This window comes from Pogoniulus pusillus, chromosome Z (genome assembly GCF_015220805.1).
Source record: "Pogoniulus pusillus isolate bPogPus1 chromosome Z, bPogPus1.pri, whole genome shotgun sequence".
Classification (NCBI taxonomy): Eukaryota; Metazoa; Chordata; class Aves; order Piciformes; family Lybiidae; genus Pogoniulus; species Pogoniulus pusillus.
This window is the reverse complement of record NC_087309.1, coordinates 55,110,229-55,136,396: the sequence shown is the minus strand read 5'-3', so window position 1 is coordinate 55,136,396 and position 26,168 is coordinate 55,110,229. Positions and strand designations below refer to the sequence as shown.

Here is a 26,168-nt window from a genome sequence, read left to right as displayed (position 1 = left end):
ATGAGCTGCCTGGGGAGGTGGTGGAGTCACCATCCCTGGAGGTGCTTAAAAGGAGACTGAGTGAAGCACATAGTGCCATGATTTAGTTAATTAGAAGGTGTTAGGTGATAGGATGGACTTGATGATTTTGAAGGTCTTTTCCAACCTGGTTAATTCTGTGATTCAGTGGTTCTGTAATGTGAAATAAGAATATTTTGATAGATTCAGCAAAAATCTAGGTTTTTTTCTACAACTCTGAAACAGTACAAACAGAAAAAGCAGAAACATACTAAAGCTTCAGGATATGTTTCTTCACCATGAGGGTGGTGAGACACTTTAACAGGTTGCCCAGGGAGGCAGTGGAAGCCTGGAGGTCTTTAAAGCCAGGCTGGACAGGGCTCTGAGCACCCTGATCTAGTGTAAGGTGCCCCTGCCCGTGCAAGGTGGGTTGGAACTAGATGACCCTTGAGGTCCCTTCCAGCCCTGACAATTCTATGATTCTGTGACTCTGTATGAAATTGTCAGAGCTGTTGTCCTGCAGCACAAGTAGTTATTTAGTATTTAGATTCCTGACATGATTTTTTTCCTCTTAAAAAGAAAAATTACAGCTTGTGAAGATTTGTCAAAATTGACTGTCTTTGAGAACAAAATAAGGTCAGAGTAAGTTTACCTTCACACTTTTTGGTGAGTTTTTGGTTTGGTTTTTTTTTTTTTGTTTGTTTGTTTGTTTGTTTATGTGTAAAACTTTGCCCTTACATCTCTGGTGATTGAAGGTAATCTTTATACCCGTACGTGAAATGTGCTTTTTGATATCTTATGCATATGGCCACATAGGAAGGAGAATTTGAGAGACACACACAACAGAAGCTTGAGGGGGAATTCGTGGTATCATTAGTGCTAAAAGCAATAGTTCAGAAGTTATATCTCAGATGCCAAATCAATGTAGTTTGCTGCCAAATTACAGATTTCTTTTGCATCTGTAGACAGTTCTTATCTGCATTTTGACATTTGAACTTTTGGTATTACCTTATCTTTCTACTGCATGTCCTTATTTAGCAGAGAGATTAGCCACTTCTTCCAGCTCTGTTCTTCGCAAAGAAGATATGAAACTCTGCTTTCCTTTGCTCTGCTGGCTCTCCTGTCTGTTTTCAATCATTCCCCAGTTCTGCCCCCAAAATGCCAGTCTGCCATCCTTCCTGTGCTACTCACCTCTTTAGGGTGAGGTTTCAAGAAATAGGAGAAGAGGACAGAAGAGAATGAAGATTTGAGTCTCTTTCTTATGTCCTTTCTGCTGTCCTTTTCCTAGTCTCTTGAAAAAGAGGGAAGGAAAATTGAGCCTCTTCTTGCAGCTCATACTTGCTGTTCTCTTTCAGAAGTTAGGGAAGTGAGGCAGCCATTGAGACAAATGGGTCACTGATGAGACTGATATGCACGAGAGACATGGAATTGTCTCCAGTCTTTGGCAAATTTTCCTCTCTCTCTCTTCTCCACTTAAGAAGAGGAGCTGACTGCTTCACTCTACTTAGCTACAGAGAGCTCTGTGAAGTGGATGCAGGTGACAAGTCTTGAAGGCTTGAAGCAGTGAAAGTGGGAGAAGCCCACTGAGAGATTCCTGAGTGTTTGAGCACAAAGTCCAGTATTGCTGGGCCAGTCATGTACTTCCATGAGCTTGAGTCTGGGAGTGTGAGATCAATGGAAAGACCATGAGCCTAATAGAATAGCAGCCAAGATGGGTTCTGAGGTGATGAGTCTTTCACAGTTCCGTGGGAAAAAGGGAGCACCATAAAAAAGCCTCAGGTTGGGCAGAGCTTGAGTGGTAATTCTCTTGCTTACCATCTTTCCAATCAGCTTGAAGAGCGACCACTTGATATCACAATTATAATACCTATCTCAATGGCCTTGAATTGCAGTGGCAGTGCTGCTTGGTGGGAATTCTAACCAAAACAAAAAAATCTGTACCACTCCATTTTCAGTATTTTCTGCACCTACAAATTAACCCATTCAGCCCTTTGATGCCCACACAATTCAGCACAGCCAGATCCTTAATCAAGGAGTCTCAAAACACTTGAAATTCTATATAAGAAACACCTTGTAGAAGAAACAAATGCTAGAGTAAAATCTTCTTTCCACACAGCTCTGACCAGTTCTGGTGATTATAAACCTACTATATATGTGCTGTATTAATTAATTTTATCAATGTCTGTCTTGCTTACGACCAGATCTAGTCATTGCCCAGCACGACATTCCCTAGCTACTATTGCAAAAGAGTAAGCTACCTGATAGCTCCAGAAACATTTCCTGCTCTGATTTTGTGTCCAGCAGGTGTAGGAGAGGGCAGCTTTCTGTAAACCTGGCTGATTCCGGGTTGCATCAGTTTCAGGGCTTCGCTGTAGTCCTTGGTGGCATTTTCTGAGGGGTTGCAAGCTGGTCCTGGTTGTTTCAGAAGCAAAATTAAGTATGCAGTTTCCCCAGTAACTTGTTATGATTTATTCAGTGACAAATTTGGACTGAGACAAGTCACACTTTGTCTTTTGTTAGGCAGAAGGGAATTAGAAGTAGATAACTACAGTTGCCTGTATGAATGAGACAGAAATTCATGAAGTAGCTCATAAATCATTATGAACACTACTAAAGTCTACTAAAAAGGGTTCCTGGCTAGCCATACAAAGTAGTGCATGATTACTGGGAGGGTTGGTTTTTTTTTTATGTTAAATCAGGTGTGAAATCTGCAAAACTGCATTTTTCACTTCTCAAAAAAAAATCCTCTTTTTGAAAAAAAGGGCTTTTTATCCCTGTTGTGGCTGGTTAAAACTGGTTTCAGGAACCGCTCATCACAAATTAATTTTCAGAACCCAGAAGATAACAATCCATGATTTTTAAAACAAGAGCAATAATAGAACACCTTTGCATTGAATTTAGTTTGTGACAGCAAATAACAGGCTCTCTCTGCCAGTGCTGTGGAAAACATTCCTCCATTTTATACCCAGGGGACATAGAACCAGGCAGGTGCAGCCTGTTTAAAAAATATATACCATTTTTGTCACAAAATGCTATTGATTTTTATTATTATTATTATTATTATTCCCTAATGTTATTGTGAAACAGATACATGGCTTTATTCTCATTCCTCTCAGTATATCTTTAAGTCTACACTGCATCAGTTACCTGGAACAATGAAATATCTGACACCTTAAAGAGGCAGTGACTTATCGGTGATGTCTTTATTCCCTCTATTTATATGGCATATCTGAAGCAGCAGGTGTGTTTATGAAGTTAAATCACCACAAAACCCACAACTCTCAAAGAAACCTGAATAGAAAGTAAATCATCCCAAGTTCATCTTGACACTTTTATATACTTCAATTGTAATTCGTGCATGTTCCAGAAGGATGGTAAGTGAAAAAATCACACAGATACTGTGTGGCAGGTACTGATTCTGAACTGCAGAGTAAAAGTCCTCAGGTGTCTTGGATTTAAGTGCAGTTACAACCTGTATGATGATCTCGTCCAGACACATTCTGTGTCCAGTTCTTGGCCCCTCAATTCAAAACAGATGTTGTGTTGCTGGAATGTGTCCAGAGAAGGGCAACAAAGCTGGTGAGAGGCCTGGAACACAAACCCTGTGAGGAGAGGCTGAGGGAGCTGGGGTTGTTTAGCCTGGAGAAGAGGAGGCTCAAGGGGGACCTCATTGCTGTCTACAACTACCTGAAGGGAGACTGTAGCCAGGTGGAGGTTGGTCTCTTCTCCCAGGCAACCAGCAACAGAACAAGGCAAGTTGTAACATGGGAAGTATAGGCTGGATGTTAGGAGGAAGTTCCTGACAGAGAGAGTGATTGGCATTGGAATGGGCTGCCCAGGGAGGTGGTGGAGGCACCGTCCCTGGAGGTGTTCAAGAAAACACTGGATGAGGCACTTAGTGCCAATGTCTAGTTAATTGGACAGGGCTGGGTGCTAGGTTGGACTGGATGATCTTGGAGGTCTCTTCCAACCTGTTTGATTCTATGATTCTATGTTCTGTAGTGCCACTACCACAGTTGCACCATCTGCTGTACTCAAGGTGAGATTACAGCTTCCTTGCCTTTCTGTAGGGAAAACTTTATTTATTGCTACATTAAAAAAACTTCATCTAATATAGTGAGGTCCAATCTCAGGAGAACAGGAGACCTCTTCTTATGACTAGGTGTCCCACCTGGTGGATGTGGGGAAGGCTATGGATATCGTCTACCTTGACTTTATTGCTCTCTACAACTACCTGAAAGGAGGTTGTATCCAGGAAGGGGTTGGTCTCTTCTACCAGGTACCCAGTGACAGAATAAGAGGACACAGTCTCAGACTGTGCCAGAGCAGGTTTAGGCTGGATGTTAGGAAGAAGTTCTTTGTAGAAAGAGTGATTTGCCATTGGTATGAACTGCCTGGGGTGGTGGTGGATTCACTATCCCTAGAGGTGCTTAAAAGGAGACTGGGTGAGGCATATAGTGCCATGATTTAGTTAATTAGCAGGGTTAGGCTTAGTTTGGACTTGATGATCTTGAAGATCTTTTCTAACTTGGTTAATTCTGTGATTCTGTAACAAGGGACCAAACCCACACTTTAGGCTCCTGTCAGACTATGTTAAGTGCAAGCACTGTTCCCTTCTAGCAGCAGCTACTGAGCACATTTACCACAGAGAAGGGTAGGTGGGTGCTCTTCCTTCACACAGACTTACAGCTTGCTTTTAGGAATGGAAAGAGAGGCTGATCTGTATGTGAAAACTACCTGAGTTTTCACTCATCCTCTTGCAGAAATATCCTGACTCTCTGGTTGGTCTTAGCAGTTCTCCTCTGATGGATGAGACAGTGGCCTTGAGCAATTCCTGAGCCCAGGTTGATCTTTCATTTATTAATTAGATACTTCTTTAAAAAGTAGCATCAATTTGAAGTGTACCTTGGGGTATGCAACTTTATGCAAATTTAGAAAAATGTTGACTTACAAAGTCTGTAAAACCTTCACATAAAATCCTCAGAGTAGTGTGTATCCTTGTAATAGTGGCAGACTTGGAGCAGTGACAGATTTGTGACAGTAGTGAGAGACTTGTGCGATACACAGCATTGAAGTGATGAACCTATGTGTCAGCTGCACTACCAACTTCAGTCTGGGTGGCTGTCTTCCTCTGCTAGGCTTGTAGGTTTATACTTTGAGTCCAGACTAACGTTTCAGTGTGGTCAGACTCTGCCCAATTGGAAGCTATTTGACAGTTTCCTTTATACAATATTATATTGACTTCAGATTGTTTATTTCCCAGGAATTCTGTGTCTAGAAATCTTCAGATTTCTGGAACCTGAACTCTTAATTCCTCAGTGTCAAGTGACCAGAAAGGACCACTCACTTCCAGTGAGGAAGGGCAGCAATTGGTTGGCAGACACAGCTTATATAAAGCCTTACCATGAGACAGCTGGCAATACCTCAGAAATCAGGCCACAACAACCCCATGCAGAGATGCAGGCTAGGGTCAGAGTGGCTGGAGAGCAGCCAAACAGAAAGGGATCTGGGGATGCTGATTGATACCTGCCTGAACATGAGCCAGCAGTGTGCCCAGGTGGCCAAGAGAGCCAGTGGCATCCTGGCCTGCATCAGGAGTGGTGTGGTCAGCAGGAGCAGGGAGGTCATTCTGCCCCTGTACTCTGCACTGGTTAGATCACACCTTGAGTACTGTGTCCAGTTCTGGGCCCCCCAGTTTAGGAGGGACATTGAGATGCTTGAGCGTGTCCAGAGAAGGGCAACGAGGCTGGTGAGAGGCCTTGAGCACAAGCCCTACGAGGAGAGGATGAGGGAGCTGGGATTGTTTAGCCTGGAGAAGAGGAGGCTCAGGGGTGACCTTATTGCTGTCTACAACTACCTGAGGGGAGGTTGTGGCCAGGAGGAGGTTGCTCTCTTAGGTGGCCAGCACCAGAACAAGAGGACACAGCCTCAGGCTGTGCCAGGGGAGATTTAGGCTGGAGGTGAGGAGAAAGTTCTTCACTGAGAGAGTCATTGGACACTGGAATGGGCTGCCTGGGGAGGTGGTGGAGTCACCGTCCCTGGGGCTGTTCAAGGCAAGGTTGGACGTGGCACTTGGTGCCATGGTCTAGCCTTGATCTCTGTGGTAAAGGGTTGGACTTGATGATCTGTGAGGTCTCTTCCAATCCTAATAATACTGTGAATACTGTGAATCTCCTCCCATTAAAACTTAAAACCTCCCACAGAAATGCAAAGGAGTGTTCTATGATAAGTGGGAAATCCAGCCTTTTGATTTTCCAGTTGTGTAACCTAATGATATGTCACCATTTGAAAACATATTGTCTGTGTTTCTGGGCTGCACACTGGTATTTTGGAAGTCTGTATCTATGCAAATGGCTAAAGATTACAGGTCTCTGAGTAAAGTAGAAACAATATTTAACTCTTGTCTATTGAGGATTTGGAAGTTTCTCAAATTTTCTGTTTCCAAACTTCTAGATTTGCTGCTCTGGCTCCTTCTCCTCACCACATCAACCCCCAGAAAATTTCAGTTCCACATCACATGACACAAAGACGAACTCCACAACCTCTCCACCTTCAGCAGCCTGCAGAAATGCCTCTAAAGACATACCAGCCATCAGAAAACCCTTCTTTTCAGCCAAATAACCTCCACATCCAAGGTAAGAAGAAGAATCTTCATCAATAAAGTTGCTTGACACTGCTCTTTGTCTTCTACTTAAGTGATTCAAGGGCTGGGGCTGGTATTTTTAAGGCACTTTTCCTTTTGAAAGACTCTGGGAAGTAGCCTTCAGGACCCTGCCGTCAGACTTCCTTGGAGATCTTAGCTGATTGTTAATCATCTTACTGTGTAGTTACAGGTTCTCCTCAGACTGATATTCAGAGCTGTTGTTGAAACAGACCTGCAAATAATAATTCTTTGATGGCCTCTGCTTTTGATTTTCTAATGTTATACTATGTTCCCTCCTGACTTCAGAGGCATGTTTTATTTTCTTCTACTGATGGAAGCAGTCTGTGCAGACAGAGGGTTGAGATGGGACACTGAGGCATCTCCCAAAGTTCAAGAATGTGATGGGCAGAAAGGAAGGAGTCAGTACTATTATGTTCTTCTTATTGTTCTAGACCACATGTGAGCAGGATCTGATCTAGGTGCTTTTCTTGCAGGAGCTGGGGATTTTGTACTATAGCGTGACATTTACCAATGGATGTAAACAGTTATTGTTGGCTTTCTCTGTTCTCTGATCAAAATTTCACAAATAATCTAGGATGAAATCTGTTAATATACTGTTCATTATCATATGACCAATGTGAAGACATGCCAGAGCAGGTTCAGTTAATTCATAGAGTCATAGAATGGTAGGGGTTGAAAAGGACTCTTGGAGGCCAGGTTGCACAGGAATGCATCTAGATGGATTTTGAAAGTATTCAGAGAAAGACTCTACAACCTCTCTGGGCATTGCTCTGTCACCCTCACAGTAAAGATGTTTCTCTTTAATTCAAGTGAAACTTCCTGTGTTCTAGTGTCTATGCATTGCCCCTTGTCCTTTCACTGTCCACCTCGGAAAAGAGCTCAGCTCAGTCCTCATGACATCTGCCTTTTAGATATTTATATGCATTTATAAGGTCTCCTCTCAGTCTTCTCTTCTCAAAGCCTGAAGAGCCCCAGGTCTCACAGGTTCTCCTTAGAAAAGAGATGCTCCAGTCCTTAATTATCTCTGTAGTCCTCCCTTGGACTCTTTCCAGTAGTTTACTGTCGCTGGGAAGCCCAGAAGTGGACACAATATTCCAGGTATGGGCTCACCAGGGCAGAGTAAAGGGGGATGAGAATCTCCCTTGACCTGCTGGCCCCACTCTTCCTAATGCACTGTTGGTCTTCTTGGCCACAAGGGCACATTGCTGACTCATACTCCTACCAGCACTCCTAGCTCCCATTCCCTACTATATGGGACATGAAGGGATCACGTAAGCCTTTGTATTTCCACTGTTCAGTACACTTTACTCAATTCCTGGTTTCTTTCTGAACATTTTGGCCTCATCTTCCAGAAATGTGTGAAGATACTAAGGTCTGTCTGCCTGCCTGGAACAAAAAATTACCTTTAGGTTAGAAAATGGCTTTATCATCCTCTTCCTCTCATGGTCAAGGGAGCTTCAGTAAGTGTAGAAGCTGGAATCACAGCCAGTTGCTCAAAAGTTGAGCAGTTTTCAAAGAATCCTGCCTCCCACAAGCTCACAGATCATTTCAGGTTAGTTACTGCTCTACACTGAACTTGCACTGGCTGGAGCAGCTCCCTGTCTGTTTGGGCATCTTCTCTTTAGGGCAAGTCAGATCAAAGCTACTGTGTGCCCATCTCGCCCTCCTACAGTCCAGTGAGGACTTAAAAGGACAAAAGACAAATGTAATTCAAACCATTATAAAAAGAAGGCCAAACAGAAACCTTCATCTGGGCAATTGTCACATTTGGACTGAAGCTTCATTCCACATCCAAGTTTAAGAGAGGGCTTAATGCTGTCTTCTGAGAGGGCCAAAAATTGGGTAACTTCAGGGGCTTGAATCTTAAAGCCTTACCTTACTTAGTCTTATGTTATCATTACTGTGTTTGCTGCACTGTCTTAGGAGAACTACGTTGAAAACATATGTTGCTGACAGCAACTATATAGAATCATAGAATCATAGCATCAACCAGGTTGGAAGAGACCTCCAAGATCATCCAGTCCAACCTAGCACCCAACCCTGTCCAATCAACTAGACCATGTCACTAAGTGCCTCATCCAGGCTTTTCTTGAACACCTCCACGGACGGTGCCTCCACCACCTCCCTGGGCAGCCCATTCCAATGCCAATCACTTTCTCTGTCAGGAACTTCCTCCTAACATCCAGCCTATACTTTCCCTTGGCACAATTTGAGACTGTGTCCCCTTGTTCTGTTATTGGTTGCCTGGGAGAAGAGGCCAACCCCCACCTGGCTACAATGTCCCTTCAGGTAGTTGTAGACATCAATGAGGTCACCCCTGAGCATCCTCTTCTCCAGGCTAAACAACCCCATGTAGAGTGCAACTTAAAGTTGCAGTTGCAAAGACTTCTGCACTTAAAACTAGAAGAAAGACAATGTGAGATGAATTATAGTTTATGATTTGGGGTGAGGTTTTTGTTGTTGTTGTTGAAAGCTATAATGCATTGCAATACAATAGTCACAGTGAGGTACTATATGTTCTTTCAGAGACTGATTAACCTATTCTTGTTGTGAGAGATATTCTGTCAAAATGTACTTCTTCCAACTTGAGCACAGTTACCTCACTCCTGTGTGCTGCACTGAAAGGTTTTTTTTGTCCTTTGTGCCTGAAAGGCTTGCCTGAACTCTCCCTCTCAAAAGCAAAAATTTCAAGAGTTCATGGTCATGCTTCCCCAGCAGCAATAGGAAGATTGCTGTCTTCCTTGGTCACATCATTATAACGTAGAAAAACACCATGGAGTTACCTCACCAGCCTGGACTATCTGATAGAGAAAGTGTCTGTGGGAAGCTCTGTTGGTTTCTGTCTCCTGCAGTTCATAACCTGTCTTTTCAAAATTTAAAGTACCGCAGGTATAACCACTTCAGCTCAGCCTGCTACTGAACAATGGTGACATTTTTGTCTCCATGTGTAGCCTGAAACTTGTCAACTCCATTTAAATTTGCTGTACTGACAAAGAAAGGGTTTCATTGCCCAAAAGCTTTTGGAAGAAAACAAATTCTAATCAGAGTCCCTTACTGAAATCCTGAGCATCTTAAAAGCTCATGGAGATCTCAAGAGATTTTTTTTAGAAAGAAGTGGTGTAGGAGATGCAAGACTGACAAGCCTTTTATATCTAATAGTTACTTGTATTGTGAAAATGCTTTTTCTTGGAAGAACATTGTCTGCAGTTCAGATGTCATTATTTGTTCTGAGTGATTTTCAGCATCAGATACACAGTCTTTTTATTGTCTTGGTTAATATTATATAATAGGACTAAATATTCCCTTTCCTTCCTCTTGTCAACTTCGAAATTTCCTTTGCTGTATGAAACGTTTGGTTAGATAACTGACTGAGCTGCAGAAAGGAAGCTCTTCTTTTCTTTTCATTAGAATGTAATATCTTTTATTGAATTACCAGAGGTAGAAAATCTGAAACTGTTTTGAACCAGAGATTGGAGTGACAAGTTCCCAGCTGGATGCTCTTGTACACCATTGTACTACATGTTTGTAGACAGAATAGAAGGTAATACTGGTCCTGGAAATTGTCAACAATTGGCCCAGGACCTGGTGAGTCTTTTCATCTAAGAAAAAATACAGGGATCTCAGTCAGAAGTAGTGGAATACACAAGCATCCACAGCATATAGGCAGTTGCATAAATAAGTCATTATTCTTTGACCAGTCAGAAGAGATGCATAAGATAGGAAAGAACAGCAACAGAAATTTCTTTGCAGTGAGCGAGCTTCTTGTGCTTGTAGTATAAAGTGAGGTAAAGCTCCTTTGTACATGGACATAGCCATCTTGATTTTAGATGCTTCTGGTACTGTGACCATTTTTTGCACTAGAAATTTGACTGTCCTTTAAGAATTGTGCCAGCTTAGCTCCTTAGATAAGCTGGTGACCAGTGCTGAGTGAGTAATGGAAAAAGGAAAAAAAACACCATGCGAAACGTTGTTAGCTGATATGAGTTAGCTATACTAGTGTATCTATACAGATAGCTCTGGTAGTAGCAGTTCTCTCTTATTGAAAAATAATCAGATTTAAATAAATAGAAACATTTATAGTTTTTCACATTTCTGAGTCAGTGGCAGAACAGTACGTGGCTTGTATTTCTGTCTTACTCTTTCATTTCCTTTTGTTCTTCATGCTCAGACAGTGCCAAGTGATTACTTGATGTTTGTATAATTCACTTATTGGGGCACTGTGGAAATATAGGGCATATGAACACTATTTTTACATACCTGAGATGTATATATTTTTAGTGGCAATTCTCATGATTTTATTGAGAAAAGAATATCTTCTTTTTAGTGTCAGTCAGGGAGCTCCCTGAAGAGAAAATAAGTGCCCATCAGAAACTTCTTGCTCTGTGAACATGATAACTGCCACAGTCATTCTTTATGTATCTGTAACAAAATCTTCATCCACTTCAGTTGAAAGAGATCAGTACTCTGTTACTAACTTATCTGGACTGTTATTTGAGTTGTGAATTTCAGATGATCTGTGTACCTGGGATTTTCGCATGCACAGTATCTCTCACAGCAAGGCTCTGTATGTGACGAAGAAGAAGAGCTTCTTGCACATAGAAGAGATTCTTGCACTATACAGCTGTTTATCATATTTTAAGATGCTTCACAATGAAACAATCATGTTAACTCCTTATTCTGTCTTGACATCATGGATGTTGGCTGTTGTCTACTGACTCAAAGAAATGTAGCTGACATAACTCTCTGTATGTGCACCTTTTAAATAGTTTTATAAGAGAACAATTTAATGCAATCGAGAGTGTAGCCCTGAGCAGAAAGTTTCAGCTCCTGGAATTTCATTAGCCAACCTGTTTTCCTTTTTTGTTGATGAAAACACAGACAACTGATGCTGCAGCTGGTTCTCTAACAGGTAATCTCAAACAATCTGTGTAGGGCATGGATTGCATATAGTTGTTATCCTACATTCAGCAGTAGTGTAGATTATGTTGGCCATGGCACCAGGTGAATAAAGGGAAGAACTCCTGGTACCAGTTAGGAGAGCTGGCTGCATCATGTGTGGGCATCAGTTCAACAACCTCTGCACTGTGACCTGGTGCAGTGCAGATGTGGACAAAGGCTTTTAGAATAGTGCCAAATAACTGAAAAGGAGAAAACAATCTCTGCTCTTTCCTGTTTATAGCTCTCCATTTTATAAGATGGGTATTTGCAACAATCCCAAAAGGAATACAAATCTAGAAAATATGAATTTTTTTTCTGTCCTCTCTTTGCATCTTAAAAAAAAGTTTTGAAAGTTTATCATGATAGTTAATGAAAAGGCTTTGTGCACTTTTGTGGGTACTTTTCCTACCAAATAGTGGTTATTGTATCAGTGGGTCATAGAGCAGTTTCAGTTGCAAGAGACCTCTAAGATCATCAGGTCCAACTGCTATCACGTCTGGTGCTAAACCATGTCACTTAGCACGACATCTATGTCTTTTAAACACCTCCAGGGGTGGAGATTCAATCACCTCCCTAGGGAGCCTAGGTAGTAGTCTTCAGCTGATGTGAGGAGTGAGCAGACACAGAGGATGTGACTCACAATAGCTCATCCTCAAGTTAAGTAGTTTTTCTGCCAGACTTCAGTTAGCAATAGTCAGTTACTGCCAGATTGTTCTGCATCAGGAACAGGATGCTGTGAGAAAGGCACAAACAGAGAATGACTGCAGAGCTATGGGATAGGATATTTCAGTGTCTGCCTTCAAGGGTCTTGCCAGCTGGCTCATTCTACTGTAGACTGGAGTAGTTGTTTTGGTAACTGGGCAGCCTGATCTAGTTGAAGATGTCCCTCTCACTGCAGGGACTTTTGGACAAGGTGACCTTTGAGGTGCCTTCCAACCCAATGCAATATGTGTACCTGTGAATCCATAAACTAACAGTCAGCTCACCAGTGTGTCCTATGGCTGGTTGAGAGGAACTTTGATTTTTAAAGCATTAATAAAGGAGGTAAAACCAGTCAATAGCTGTGTAGCATCTACATCAAGTTTTGGATGGTGATTTTCTTTCCTTTTATTTTATTCTTCCGCAGCTGATTATTAAATGTCAGGACTGAACAATTAAGGATTGGTGGGTCATGAATTTTCTAACATGCTTTGCAGTCTTGTTTGCAGTTTTGTTGCAGTTAATCCTTAAAAGAAAAAAAAAAAAATTGAAAACAATTTCCAGACAGAACCACAAAGTGCCCCTAACTCCTGCAAAAGACAATGAAATGTGTCAGCTCCTAGAATATGCAAAGAGCCTGCAAATTCTGCCTGTTGTGGGGAAAAAAATGCTTCTAATTTGTTTTTCCTTATGTGAAGCCAAAATACTCTTTTCTTGCAAGTTTTCAGACACAACACCAACTTTTTTTTTTTTTGGACTTCTTTCCTATGTGCCTGATCTAACCTAGTTATGTGTGTGCAAATTAGGCATTTATCTCATTGTGTGTACACAGAAGTGTACTGCAAGACTATTAAATAAAACACAAAGACTATGTTTCCCACACCATTGTTACCCAGACCACCCCACAGGATCTGAATTCCGAGGTGCAGGTTCAGGCTGAATTTTCTGGTCTGTACCTGGCCTACTCTGATGCTTTTAAACACTGAGTTTTCTGTTTCAATCCAAGCACGTCTTAGACATGTCAACATTTGCATGTTTCCTCATGGAGACCACAAAAAGGGAAAATAATTAACCTCATGAAACTCCTAAACCCTGCCTTCTTCCTCCCACTTGGCAGAAATTAGTTATATCATACAAAGTGATAGTGCATGTTTTCCACTGCACCCTTCTCCTCTCTCCATTCTGATTATTTGTGAATTGCATTATCCATACATGAACCCTCAGAGTTGCTTTAGCAAGCAGAGGTCCCATGTGCACACTTCCATAGGAATGTTAATGAGAATGGCTCATAGCTGCAATGCAGAAAAAGGTAGTCCCTGTGCCTTTTGTACGTGACACATTTCTAAGCATAGAAACCTGTAGAAGGATTTGAGATGGTAAAGTTTCTTCAGGTTGGTGTGTGTAACTGTAACAATATTTTTTTTAATACTTTTAAAATTAATTATTTAAAACTAGATGCCCCATGTGAACACTTCTGATTATTCTGATTACTAGTAATGAATTAACATGCAAATTGTTATGTTCAGCTGTCAGTCTGCGTGGGTTCATGAAGGGCAGACCCTGCTTGACTGGACTGATCTGATCTGAACAAGGTGACCCACTTAGTGGATGAAAGAAAGACTGTGGATATTGTTTATCTGGAGTTCAGTGGAACCTTTGACACTGTTTCCTACAGCATCCTCCTGGAGAGACTGGTTAGCCATGGCTCGGGTGCATGGATGCTTCTTCACTGGGTTAAAAACTGGCTAGTTGGCCAGACCCATAAGAGTGGTGGTGAATGGAATTAAATTCATTTGGTGGCCAGTGGTGATCCCTAAGTAAGAGTATTGGAGCCAGTTGTCTTTCATGTCTTTATTAATGATCTGGGTGAGGGAACTGAGTGCACTCTCAGTAAGTCTGCAGATGGCACTAAATTAGGGTGTCAATCTGCTTTATGCTAGCAAGGCTTTGCAGAGAGATCCGGACAAGCTGAAGCAATGGGCTGAGGTCAATTGTATGAGGTTTAAGAAGGCCAAGTTCTGGATCCTGCACTTGGATCACACCAACCCTATGCAATACCACAGGCGTGGAGCAGAGTGGCTGGAAAGTGCATGGCAGAGAAGGAACTGGGAGTGCTGGTTCACAGATAACCAAACATGGGCTAGCAGTGTGCTCGGGTGGTTAAGGAGGCCAGAAGCATCCCGGCTTATGTCAGGAATAGCATGGCTAGCAGCAATTGGTAAGTGATCATGCCCTTGAACCCAGATCTAGTAAGACCAAAGCTCAAATATTGTGTTCAGTTTTGGGACCCTCACTACAGGAAGGACAATGAATTGTTGAAGCATGTCCAGAGAAGGGCAAAAAAGCTGGTGAAGGGTCTAAAGAACAAATCTTATGAGGAGAGGCTGAAGGAGCTGCGTTGCTCAGTCTGGAGAAGAGGAGCAACTGAAAGTAAACTGCCTGAAAGGAGTTTATAGTGAGGTGAAGGTTGGTATCTCCTCCCTGCTGCCAGTTGATAGAACAAGAGGAAATGGCCTGAAATAGTGCCTGGGGAGGTTTAGATTGGATATTAGGAAAAATTCCATTACTGAAAGAGTGGTTAGGTGTTGGAATAGGTTGCCCAGGGAAATGGTGAAGTCACCATCCCTGGAAGAGCTCAAGAAACTTGTGGACATAGCACTTCAGGACACTGCCTAAGGACCATGATGGTCTTGTGCTAATGGTTGCACTCAAGGACCTTAGAGGTTTTTATCGACCAAAACCATTCTATGATTCTGCATAATACAGCAAATATTTAGACATGCCCCTCTCAAATATTGATAGGCTGCAATTCCATGTTTCATGTTTCCCATAAAAGGATCTTCTCTTCTTTTAATCTTCTATTCTCCTTTCTGAACCGTTACATGGTACCTGGAGGCCCTTTGTCATATGCTGCTGATCTGAGCATCCCATTATCTTTAAGGAGGGAGATGGAGTTTCGATCCTGTCAGCTAGTTTGCTTGCTACACATGCTTCTTTACTGCTCCTGGACACTGGTAAATGCCTTGCATGAGAGCTGAGTGTATGGTATAAATATGCTTTCCTAACTAAACAGTACAGAAAGTGCTAAGACTAATTCTTGAACACGTGCAAGGATGAATTTGAGCTGACTATCCTTGTAACTCTCTAGATTAGATTTCCTAATTATCTTCTAATACTAAATGCTCTTAAAAGTCAGATCTGTGAACATTTGTAATCACTGAAAAGTAACAAGGTTTCATAGAATCACAGAACGTCAGGGAATGGAAGTGACCTTGAAAGATCATCTAGTCCAGTCCCCCTGCCAGAGCAGGATCTCCTATACCAGACCACACAGGATTCTCCTTTTTTATAACATCTAAAGGCGAATAAAAGGATGCTTAAGGAGAAGAGAGTCATTTAAAGTCATTATTGGAATCCAGTATCTGACGTAAGAGTTGCATACTCCTCTCCTCTCTCCTCTCCGCTCTTCTCTTCTTCCTGATGTTGATATTTTAAGGGTTTAGGAAAGGGTTTGTTGTTATTTCTTGACATTGTTTTTTCAATACTGAAGGGAAATTCAGCTGAAAAGACTGTCATGTGAGTATTGGTTACCTAGACTGGAAGGAGGAGACAGCCCTGCAAGTCAGTTTTTTCTGTGTATTGTAATGTCTCTGTATTAAACTGAAGACAGATAAATCCTTCAGATGCTTTCTGAGGTAAGGGGTCCGTTTTTTGACTGTGGCTTTTTTGTATGACTTATCACAACACATTCTTCATCAAGAAAATAACACACCAGCTGTTAGGCAATGAGCTGTTTATCAATAAAATCTTCAAAGACTGTCATGCTTGGGCCTATTTTTGGGCAATCAAGGACCACAATTTCTGTGTAACACCTTAGAGGTAATGCAGTCTCTTTTCCCCTTTTTGCTAAATGCAACTGAAAGGCATGGTTTGGGTTATTTACTCTATGCTTTTATGTCTCTCTCAAATACTACCTAAGGAATTAAAAAAACACCAACTTAAGAACAAAACCCCCAGTGAGAACACAGTGATTTCAGTTCAATCATAAAATCAATCATAGAATCAACCAGGATGGAAGAGACCTGCAAGATCATCCAGTCCAACCTAGCACCCAGCACTGTCCAATCAACTAGACCATGGCACTAAGTGCCTCATCCAGGCTTTTCTTCAACACCTCCAGGGACAGCGACTCCACCACCTCTCTGGGCAGCCCATTCCAATGCCAGTCACTCTCTCTGTGAAGAACTTCCTCCTAACATCCAGCCTATACCTCTCCAATCACAACTTGAGACTGTGTCCCCTTGTTCTGTTGCTGGTTGCCTGGGAGAAGAGACCAACCCCCACCTGGCTACAACCTCCCTTCAGGTAGTTGTAGACAGCAATGAGGTCGCCCCTGAGCCTCCTCTGCTCCAGGCTAAACAGGCCCAGCTCCCTCAACCTCTCCTCATAGGATTTGTGCTCCAGGCCCCTCACCAGCTTTGTTGCCCTTCTCTGGACTCCTTCCAGCACCTCAACATCTCTCTTGAACTGAGGGGCCCAGAACTGGACACAGTACCAGTGCTGAGTACAGGGGAAGAATAACCTCCCATGTCCTACTGGCCACACTGTTCCTGATGCAGGCCAGGATGCCATTGGCTCTCTTGGCCACCTGGGCACACTGCTGCCTCATCTTCAGCTTACTATCTATCAGTACCCCCAGGTCCCTTTCCTCCTGGCTGCTCTCCAGCCACTCTGTCCCCAGCCTGTAGCACTGCTTGGGGTTGTTGTGGCCAAAGTGCAGAACCCTGCACTTGGCCTTGTTAAATCTCATCCCATTGGCCTCTGCCCTCCCATCCAGCCTGTCCAGGCCCCTCCACAGGGCCTCCTACTTTCCAACACATCAACATGTGCTCCTAGCTAGGTGTCATCTGCAAAGTTGCTGATGATGGACTCAATCCCCTCATCCAGATCAGCTATAAAGATATTGAACAGGACTGGACCCAGCACTGATCTTTGGGGAACACCACTAGTGAGAGCTGCCAACTGGATGTGGCACCATTCACCACCACTCTCTGGGCTCTGTCATCCAGCCAGTTCTTGATCCATCACAAAGTGAATCTGTCTAAGCCATGAGCTGCCAGCTTGGCCAGAAGTTTGTTGTGGCAGACAGCGTCAAAGGCTTTGCTGAAGTCCAGGGAGACTACATCCACAGCCTGCCCCACATTCACCAGGCAGGGAACCTGAGCATAAAAGGAGATCAGGTTGGTGAGACAGGACCTGCCCTTCCTAAACCCATGCTGGATGGGCCTGATCCCTTGGCCATCCTGTAGGTGCTTTGCAATGGCACTCAAGATGACCTGTTCCATGCCCTGCCTGGCACTGAAGTCAGGCTGACAGCTCTGTAGTTTTCCAGTTCCTCCTTCTGGCCCTTCTTGTGGATGGGTATCACATTTGCAGCTTCCAGTCTTTGGAGACCTCTCCAGTGAGCCAGGGATGTTGATAAATAATGGAGAGTGGCTTGGACAGCTCAGCTGCCAGCTCTCTCAGCACCCTAGGGTGAATCCTATCCTGTTCCATGGACTTGCGAGGATCCAAGTGTCTCAGCAGGTTCCTTACTTCTTCCTCGTGCATTACAGGGGGACTATACTGGTCCCTGCCTCCATCTGCCAATTCAGGAGTCCACTTGTCCTGGAGACAACCTGTCCCACTATTGAAGACTGAGGCAAAGAAGGTGTTAAGCACCTCTGCCTTTTCCCCATCCTGGCAGAGGCCAGCCTAAGTTCTAAATTGGCTTTTGCCTCTCTAATTTTTTTCCTACAAGACTTAGCAACATCCCTGAGCTCTTCCTGGGACACCTCCCCTCTTTTCCAAAGACAATACACTCTCTTTTTTATCTTTAATTCCTTCAGCAGCTCCCTGCCCATCCAGTCTGGCTGCCTCCCTCGTCAGCTCCTGTGCCTTCAGGAGTTCTTTCTTGAAGTAGGTCCAATCTTCCTGGACCCCTTTGTTTCTAAGGGCTCTTTCCCAAGGAACTTTCTGAGTTAGTTCCTTAAATAAGCCAAAGTCTGCCCTTCGGATATCCAGGGTGGAGGTTCTGTTGATGCCCCTCCTGGTTTCTCCATGGATTGAAAACTCTATAATTTCATGGTCACTGGACCCCAGGCAGCCTCCAACCACCACATCCCCTACCAGCCCCTCTCTATTTGTGAGCAGCAGGTCAAGCAGCGCTGCACCCTTGGTAGGCTCACGTAACAGCTGGGATAGGAAGTTGTCCTCCATACACTCTAGGAACCTTCTAGACTGCCTCTTCTCTGCAGTGTTGAAGTCCCAGCAGATGTCTGGCAGCCTCCAGTTGCTTAAAGAGTAATAAATCAACCTCTTCTTCCTGGTTGGGTGGTCTATAACAGACTCCTACCAGGATGTCAGCCCTTTTGGCCTTCCCCTTAATTCTCACCCATAGGGACTCAACTTGATTATCCTTAATCTCTGCCTCCACAACATCCAGAGCATCTCTAATATACAGAGCCACTCCTCCACCCCTTCTCCCTTGCCTGTCTCTCCTGAAGAGTCTGTAGCCATTGATTACAGCACTCCAGTTGTGTGAGTCATCCCACCACGTTTCTGTGATGGCAGCAACATCGTTACCCATACTGTGTGCATCAGTATACATACACTTCAGCTGGGCTGCTGGTTCTACTTCTCTCTCTGGCCTACCACCCTCAGCCTCCTTCTATTTGTCTCTATTACTGTCTCGTTTAACCCCTTTAAACTGTCTAGTTTAAAGCCCTCTCAACAAGCCCAGCCAGCTCATGTGCCAGGGTCCTTCTCCCCCTCTGAGTCAGTTGTACTCCATCTGTTGCTTGCAGAACCAGAGCCATATAAAGTTCCCCAAGATCAAAGAATCCCAAATGCTGCTGGTGGCACCAGCCTCTGAGCCACCTGTTAATCAGGTACGATTTCCTATTCCTCTCTGCATTCCAACCTGTGACTAAGGGTATAGATGAAAGCACTACCTGTGCCCCTGCTCCCTCAACTGCTTTCCCCAGTGCCTTGAAGTCCCTTTTGATAGCTTTTAGCCCTCTGTTATCAACCTCATCATTCCCTGCCTGTATAACTAACAAGGGACAGTAATCAGAGGGCTGCACTGCTGTAGGCAGCCTCCTGGTAACATCCCTGACCCGGGCCCCAGGGAGGCAGCAGGGAGGGGTCTGGCCGGTATATGGAGCCCTCTGTTCCCTTCAGAAGGGAGTCACCAATAACAATTACCCTCCTCTTTTTCTTTTGGGTACTGGCTCTGATGCAAGGGGGAAACTCATTTACTTCAGTCACCTCCCCAGACGGTGATGCTTCTGCCTCCTCCAAAACCACCTCACCCTCAACCTCTAGTGCCCTGCATCTGTTGTGCAAGGGCAACTGAGGAGGTGAGGATGGCTGGAAGGGTTTTCCCCTGTCCCTTCTGGCAGGCACCTGCCTCCCTTCTCGTTTCTTGGTTCATCTCCCTCTGGTGAGGGGGACTGCAGAGCATGGTGCTGTAGGTCCGGCTCTCTTCCACATTCCCTTTCAGCATTTCCACTTCGCCCTTCAGTTCAGCCACTAGGTTAAGCAGACTATTAATCTGCTCACACCTAATGCAGCCACTGCTTCTGCCACCCTCGACTTCGAGTGCCAGGCTCCAACACTCCTCACAGCCTGTTGCCTGGACGTCTGCATGCCTTCGGGTGAGCTCTGTTTGGGTGCCCTCCGTTTTACAAGTATTGTGAGCCTTTGACCGAGTTTGCACCAAGTCTCCCTTCCTTCGAGGTACCGATGGTAGCTGGTTCGGGTGTGGCGCTGTCTTTTCTCCCCGTCTCGCTGCGGCTGTGCTCAGAAGAGCAGACTGGCCCCGACACTGCTCTCCTACCGAGCGAAGCTTCGGCGCCGCTGCCGCTCCCCGTTCCAGTCGCCCGCTCGCCAGGCGCCGCCCCTCTGCCTCCCCCTCCAGCGCGCCCGCTGCGGCACGGCACCCCGCTCCTCGCACCTGCCGCTCCCTGGGCCCTGCTGGGTTTCTCCGGTCGAGAGAGCCGCAAAGTGGAGAAAAAAACTTCACGAGGGCTTCGGAAAAGAGCGCGTTTCGGCGGAGCTAGCCTCGGTACTGCTCCCTTCCCGAGCCAGGCTCAGTTCTCCTCTGAGTCTGCTCCCTTCCCGAGTCAGGCTCAGTTCTCCTCTGTGTCTGCTCCCTTCCCGAGTCAGGCTCAGTTCTCCTCTGTGTCTGCTCCCTTCCCGAGTCAGGCTCAGCTCTCCTCTGTGTCTGCTCCCTTCCCGAGTCAGGCTCAGTTCTCCTCTGTGTCTGCTCCCTTCCCGAGCCAGGCTCAGTTCTCTGTGTCTGCTCCCTTCCCGAGCCAGGCTCAGTTCTCCTCTGAGTCTGCTCCCTTCCCGAGCCAGGCTCAGTTCTCCTCTGAGTGTGCTCCCTTCCCGAGTCAGGCTCAGCTCTCCTCTGAGTCTGCTCCCTTCCCGAGTCAGGCTCAGCTCTCCTCTGTGTCTGCTCCCTTCCCGAGTCAGGCTCAGTTCTCCTCTGAGTGTGCTCCCCTCCCGAGTCAGGCTCAGCTCTCCTCTGAGTCTGCTCCCTTCCCGAGCCAGGCTCAGTTCTCCTCTGAGTGTGCTCCCTTCCCGAGTCAGGCTCAGCTCTCCTCTGAGTCTGCTCCCTTCCCGAGTCAGGCTCAGCTCTCCTCTGTGTCTGCTCCCTTCCCGAGTCAGGCTCAGTTCTCCTCTGTGTCTGCTCCCTTCCCGAGTCAGGCTCAGTTCTCCTCTGTGTCTGCTCCCTTCCCGAGTCAGGCTCAGTTCTCCTCTGAGTCTGCTCCCTTCCCGAGTCAGGCTCAGTTCTCCTCTGCGTGTGCACTGCTACTGCTGCGTGGGTTAGACACTCAGCCTCTACTTAGGATCTGCAGGCCATGTAGATCATCATCAGCCCGTCTGAGTCTTATGTGCCTGTCCCCACTATCAGCCAGCTGTCTTGGCATCAGTGACAGCCCTAAGGATTTTATGCAGATCTTACTTGGGTAGTCTTAGTTTGTTTTGAATCAAGCATTTTCTTAGATTTCTCAGGCAACAGCCCAGTGTGAAATCTGGAAAGTGCCAGCTCAGGCAGCAGGACTACGGAGCAGAGAGAGAGACTTCTGGCAGTTTTCAGGTTCTGCCTCTCAGTCAGTGCCTCTCAGAAGCTGGAACCATGATATCCATTAAGCGGATGGTTAGAACTAGTAGCAACTGGAGTAAGTCTTAGCTTAATATCAAAGCTGCTTTGTTGGTAGAAAATAATTGAAGTCCTGGTGCTATTGCAGGCAAGGTTTTATCATTCTCACAACCATGTTTCCACATTCTATCCCGTGTATCTCAGTCAAGGACTTTTCACTAACCACTTTCTCGACCTTATTGCAGGTGTTTATGGGCAGCTTCAGTCCTTCTGCCCTCCACATCATGCTGACACTCAGAAGAACCTACAACATGGTGTTCCTTGCAGTATGGTTCCTCCTTTTGAAGACTGCTTAATTCCCACATCAGCAGGTCAAGCAGGACTGGGTATTTTCCACCGAACATTTTCAGCTCATTCTGGTGTTACAGGTAAGTGACAGAAGGGGACTTTGTGGATGGCTGTGTACGTTTTGTGAACTCTGACAGATCTGCTTGGTCTGTGTGACTGGGACCTCCCTGGGACCTCCCATGATGGACTTTTCACTGAAAGGTGAAGATTTTCAGGTTGTTCTGGATTTTTTGGCATTGGAAGCCAGTCACTGTGGGTCACAGTGACGTTTGGTCTGTATGCAGACTGCACTAGGGGTCATACGGTCACTACGTTTGCTTTGAAATACCATTAATTGAGCCCTGTGTAATATTTGCACAGTCACTCTGCTCTAAGTACTGTGACAGGGACCTAAGATCATTCAGACCACTGATTTTGCTGTATTCATTTTTTATTTCTCTCAGTCTTGAATGTGATTTATTCACATTTCCACAACAAGAACACCTGACTTAGTCTCTGCTAAAAAGTGCATAAGAGTCTTGCATGTTGCTCTGGAAGGATGAAAGATATCTCTGTGGAGGATCAGCACAAGACAGGAGGCCTAATCTTATAACCTAAGCACAATTAGTGCTCAAGCTTTTATTGTACATCCACATAGAATTATTTCAATCAGCCTTCATTGTGCTTTGAAATTTCTTTTCCCCTTGGTCTTTCATGCACTAAAAAGTGCATGCAACCCTGGCCTGGGTCAGGAACAGTGTGGCCAGTAGGACATGGGAGGTTATTCTTCCCCTGTACTCCACACTGGTCAGGCCACATCTTGAGTGCTGTGTCCAGTTCTGGGCCCCTCAATTCCAGAGAGATGTTGAGGTGCTGGAACATGTCCAGAGAAGTGTAACAAAGCTGGTGAGGGGCCTGGAACACAAACCCTATGAGGAGAGGCTGAGGGAGCTGGGCCTGTTTAGCCTGGAGCAGAGGAGGCTCAGGGGGGACCTCATTGCTGTCTACAACTACCTGAAGGGAGGTTGTAGCCAAGTGGGGGTTGGTCTCTTCTGCCAGGCAACCAGCAACAGAACAAGGGGACACAGTCTCAAGTTGTGCCGGGGTAGGTCTAGGCTGGATGTTAGGAGGAAGTTTTTCATAGAGAGAGTGATTGGCATTGGAATGGGCTGCCCAGAGAGGTGGTGGAGTCGCTGTCCCTGGAGGTGTTGAAGAAAAGCCTGGATGAGGCACTTAGTGCCATGGTCTAGTTGATTGGACAGTGCTGGGTGCTAGGTTGGACTGGATGATCTTGCAGGTGTCTTCCAACATGATTGATTTTATGATTCTATGAAAATACCATTCACCTGTAATTTGAAAGAGTTATCTCACAGCATGTGAAGATGGCATCTAAAAGACAGGAGGTTTTCTGTACACAGTAACTGTTGTGATTGCTATGACCATGTGCCAGTGTCTGCCTTACAGCAAATTAGTTTTACAGTATTTTATAGCCTTTTATTATATCTTTGGTATGATGAAATTTGATAGGGAAGCATTAAGTTGTTGTTATGTTTTTTGTTTAATTATCACACTTTTATTACCCATTAAATGGGCACAACTAGCAAGTGGCAGTTGTGATGAAATCTGCTGTTCTTCAGTCTCAACTCTGGCAGAACTGAAATTCTTTCCTTTATAAGCAGTAAATTACATAATTATTAAATAATTTCATAGATACGTCTGCATGTTTGTTTTGTTTGTCCATTTGGTTTAACATCATTTCAAGTTCTTTGTGTAAGTATTAGGAGATGATGCAGTTATCCTGATTAATTTTTTTTTCCCCCCTCAGTTTATGACTTTCCAGCAGGGTCTACAGGTATCTTTGGTGATTCAGCTCACGCCATGCCAGAGGACAGCAGTTTTCTGCAAGTGAATGCAGTGGATTGTTGTTCTAGCCAGCTCCCTTCTGTCTACACTGAAGGCTAAAGTAATATATATCTTGTTACAAGTACTAATTACAAGAACTAGTTACATTTCATCTTGATCTTCTGATATTTCTCTACAAAAGTTGCTCTCTCCATAAAACTGCTATGTATGTATGGGGATATGAGTTAATATACATGCATAATGGAGAGGAAAAAAACAGTCACTGAACATTCATCCTGTAATCAAGCAGTCAACTGAGAAGCAGAATGTTTGGAGAGAAAGCAAAGCGTTGCCAAAACCTTAGCAATTGTTTCCTTTCACCAGTGGCACTGCAGCTCTACTTTTTTGTTTGTTCTTCTCTTTAATTTCTCAAAGGGAATTCACAGGCTGAATAAAACCGCTTGTTGGCTATAATCTTTTCAAGCTGAATGGGTGGACTTACTGAAGAACACAGCTTTAAAAAAAAAATCCTTCTTTTGAAAAAAAAAAAACCACCAACAAAAGGAGAAGAAGTAAAACCAGAGTGTACTACAAACACAGCTTTTTGCACAACCCATTCGCATGTGATGCTTCCACAGTTAAGCACACACCATCATCAAAAAGGGAGAGAAATCAGACATACATCCAGCTACTACCCACTGGAGGCATTAAGTGTGGCTTCTTTTTGGAGCCAGGGTTCACTGGTACTGGATTTTCTCGCAGGTTTCAGTTTAAATGTCTTGTCCTTCTTTCTATATTTTAAGCCATACAATACAGCTATTGCTATTTTTCCAATATTCCTTCTGACCTTTATCCTTCTCACTTTTTGAGAAGAAAAAGGAGCATTAAATGCACTACATGCAAAGGTACATGAACTTTATCTGTATTAAGCACAGTGCCTAGATAAGAATAAGTAGATTTTAACTTTCTGTTGATTTTTAATTATATTTTAGAGCTTTCTTGCTGTATGAGTTATGCTACTCTGTGGGAAGTTTAAATAATCTATAGAAAAGATTCTCCTTAAATTCTACATTTTTTTTAAAAAAGTGGTCTGTACTGATTCAGTTAAGTGTTTGTTGCTCTAAATTTTTTCATTTCCATAACACATTTGCTGTCTGCTCTTTGGTTACTTGGAGGCATAAACTGAACTAGTTTGGCAGGTTTGACTTTTATAGTCAATGTCAGGCTTTGGTCCTTGAATGTGGTCCGTGGTGCAAGCAAATAAGGTTACTCTTCATGAAAGGTACAAGTGTGTGAGTTAAAACACTGTTTTGCAGTGGAGATGTGTCATCACTGTGATCCTATATACCTTGAAAGCAGCTCTTACGTTATGTAAGACCGAGACTTTTAAGTTATTCATCCTTATTCATCCATTTTGTGGACTTCTTGCTGTGCAATGTGCATCTTAATATTCTCACAATCTGTTTTAATAAGGACAAAAATCCAAAATTCGTTCTTACAGACTAGACCATGACTAGCTCCTGAAATCGTTCATCCTTGAAGATGTTTATACAAAAAAAAAAAAAAAAAAAAGTTGGTTCAGTTTTAATTTTTTTTTTGATCCTGAGAAGTTTTTGAGAGTTGCTGAATGCAGTTTGGGTCCCGTTCATAATGTAATTTGACATTATACTTCAGGGATTAATTTATGTCCTGATGTTTATAAATACTGTCAGTTTTTAGGGGTTCACATTCATGAAGTACATTCTTATTTACAGGCAAATGTGCTTTTATATTCAGAAGAGAGATTTTTTCATCCAGTAAATGCAAAGAACATATGAATAAGCTGTGCACATAAGTGATGCGTAAGAATAAGTAGTATGACTGAAATACAGATAACTCTGTAATAAAGTCTTCTTCCTTTTACTCGGTTCTTCACATCACAAGTGAATGTGTCCCTCTGCTTCAGTTTACTATAGAAGGTCTAGTTTGCATTGGCTTAAGTGACATCAGGCCTCTCTACACAACTATACATGAAACAGGCACAAAGACAGTCCTTTTGCACTAGCGTGTGCTCTGGCCCAGTGCACTGTCAGCAGGTTTTGATTTTTCATAAAGCTGTCAATTTTTGCTATCTTAAAGCCCATTCTGTAGTCACTGCACATGCATGACTCAGTTTAAGTTGTTGGGTAACGCTGAACACTTCAGTTTCAAAAGTGTAGGACTGTGTTTTGTCCCACTAAAGTCACATCAGGCCCAGTGCATACATGTGTATATACATACATACTTCTGTATATGTAAGTTAATCATGTGAGGTTCTTCCAGCTACCTGGTTACCCAGGATTTGTCAGCTACTGTGTGAAAAACTGAAATACTGCTGCTGACTTCGGGTCTGTACCACCTTCAGTTTTAAGTCATTTGAAATATGGTTTCTATAACCTGAATGCACAAGCTGTTTGGTAGAGAAGGAGCTTGTGCATCCTGGAAAATCCTGACCAAAGACAAATTCAGAAAAAAGAGTGTTTGTGACTTGGTGGTTCATTGGTTAACATTTGGAAAAGGAAACTTTTGCAAGTC

General features: G+C 43.9%; 1 protein-coding gene across 1 annotated transcript in view; it reads left to right on the top strand.

Moving 5' to 3' along the window:
* Positions 1-24,005, top strand: part of GLIS3 (GLIS family zinc finger 3) — a 239,075-nt gene extending 215,070 nt beyond the window's left edge. The window contains exons 9-11 of the mRNA XM_064176613.1: positions 6,451-6,632; positions 21,692-21,874; positions 23,599-24,005. Of these exons, the coding sequence (XP_064032683.1) occupies positions 6,451-6,632; positions 21,692-21,874; positions 23,599-23,735 (502 nt within the window). The 3' untranslated portion in view covers positions 23,736-24,005. The remainder of the gene's footprint in view (positions 1-6,450; positions 6,633-21,691; positions 21,875-23,598) is intronic.
* Positions 24,006-26,168: the final 2,163 nt, after the last annotated feature.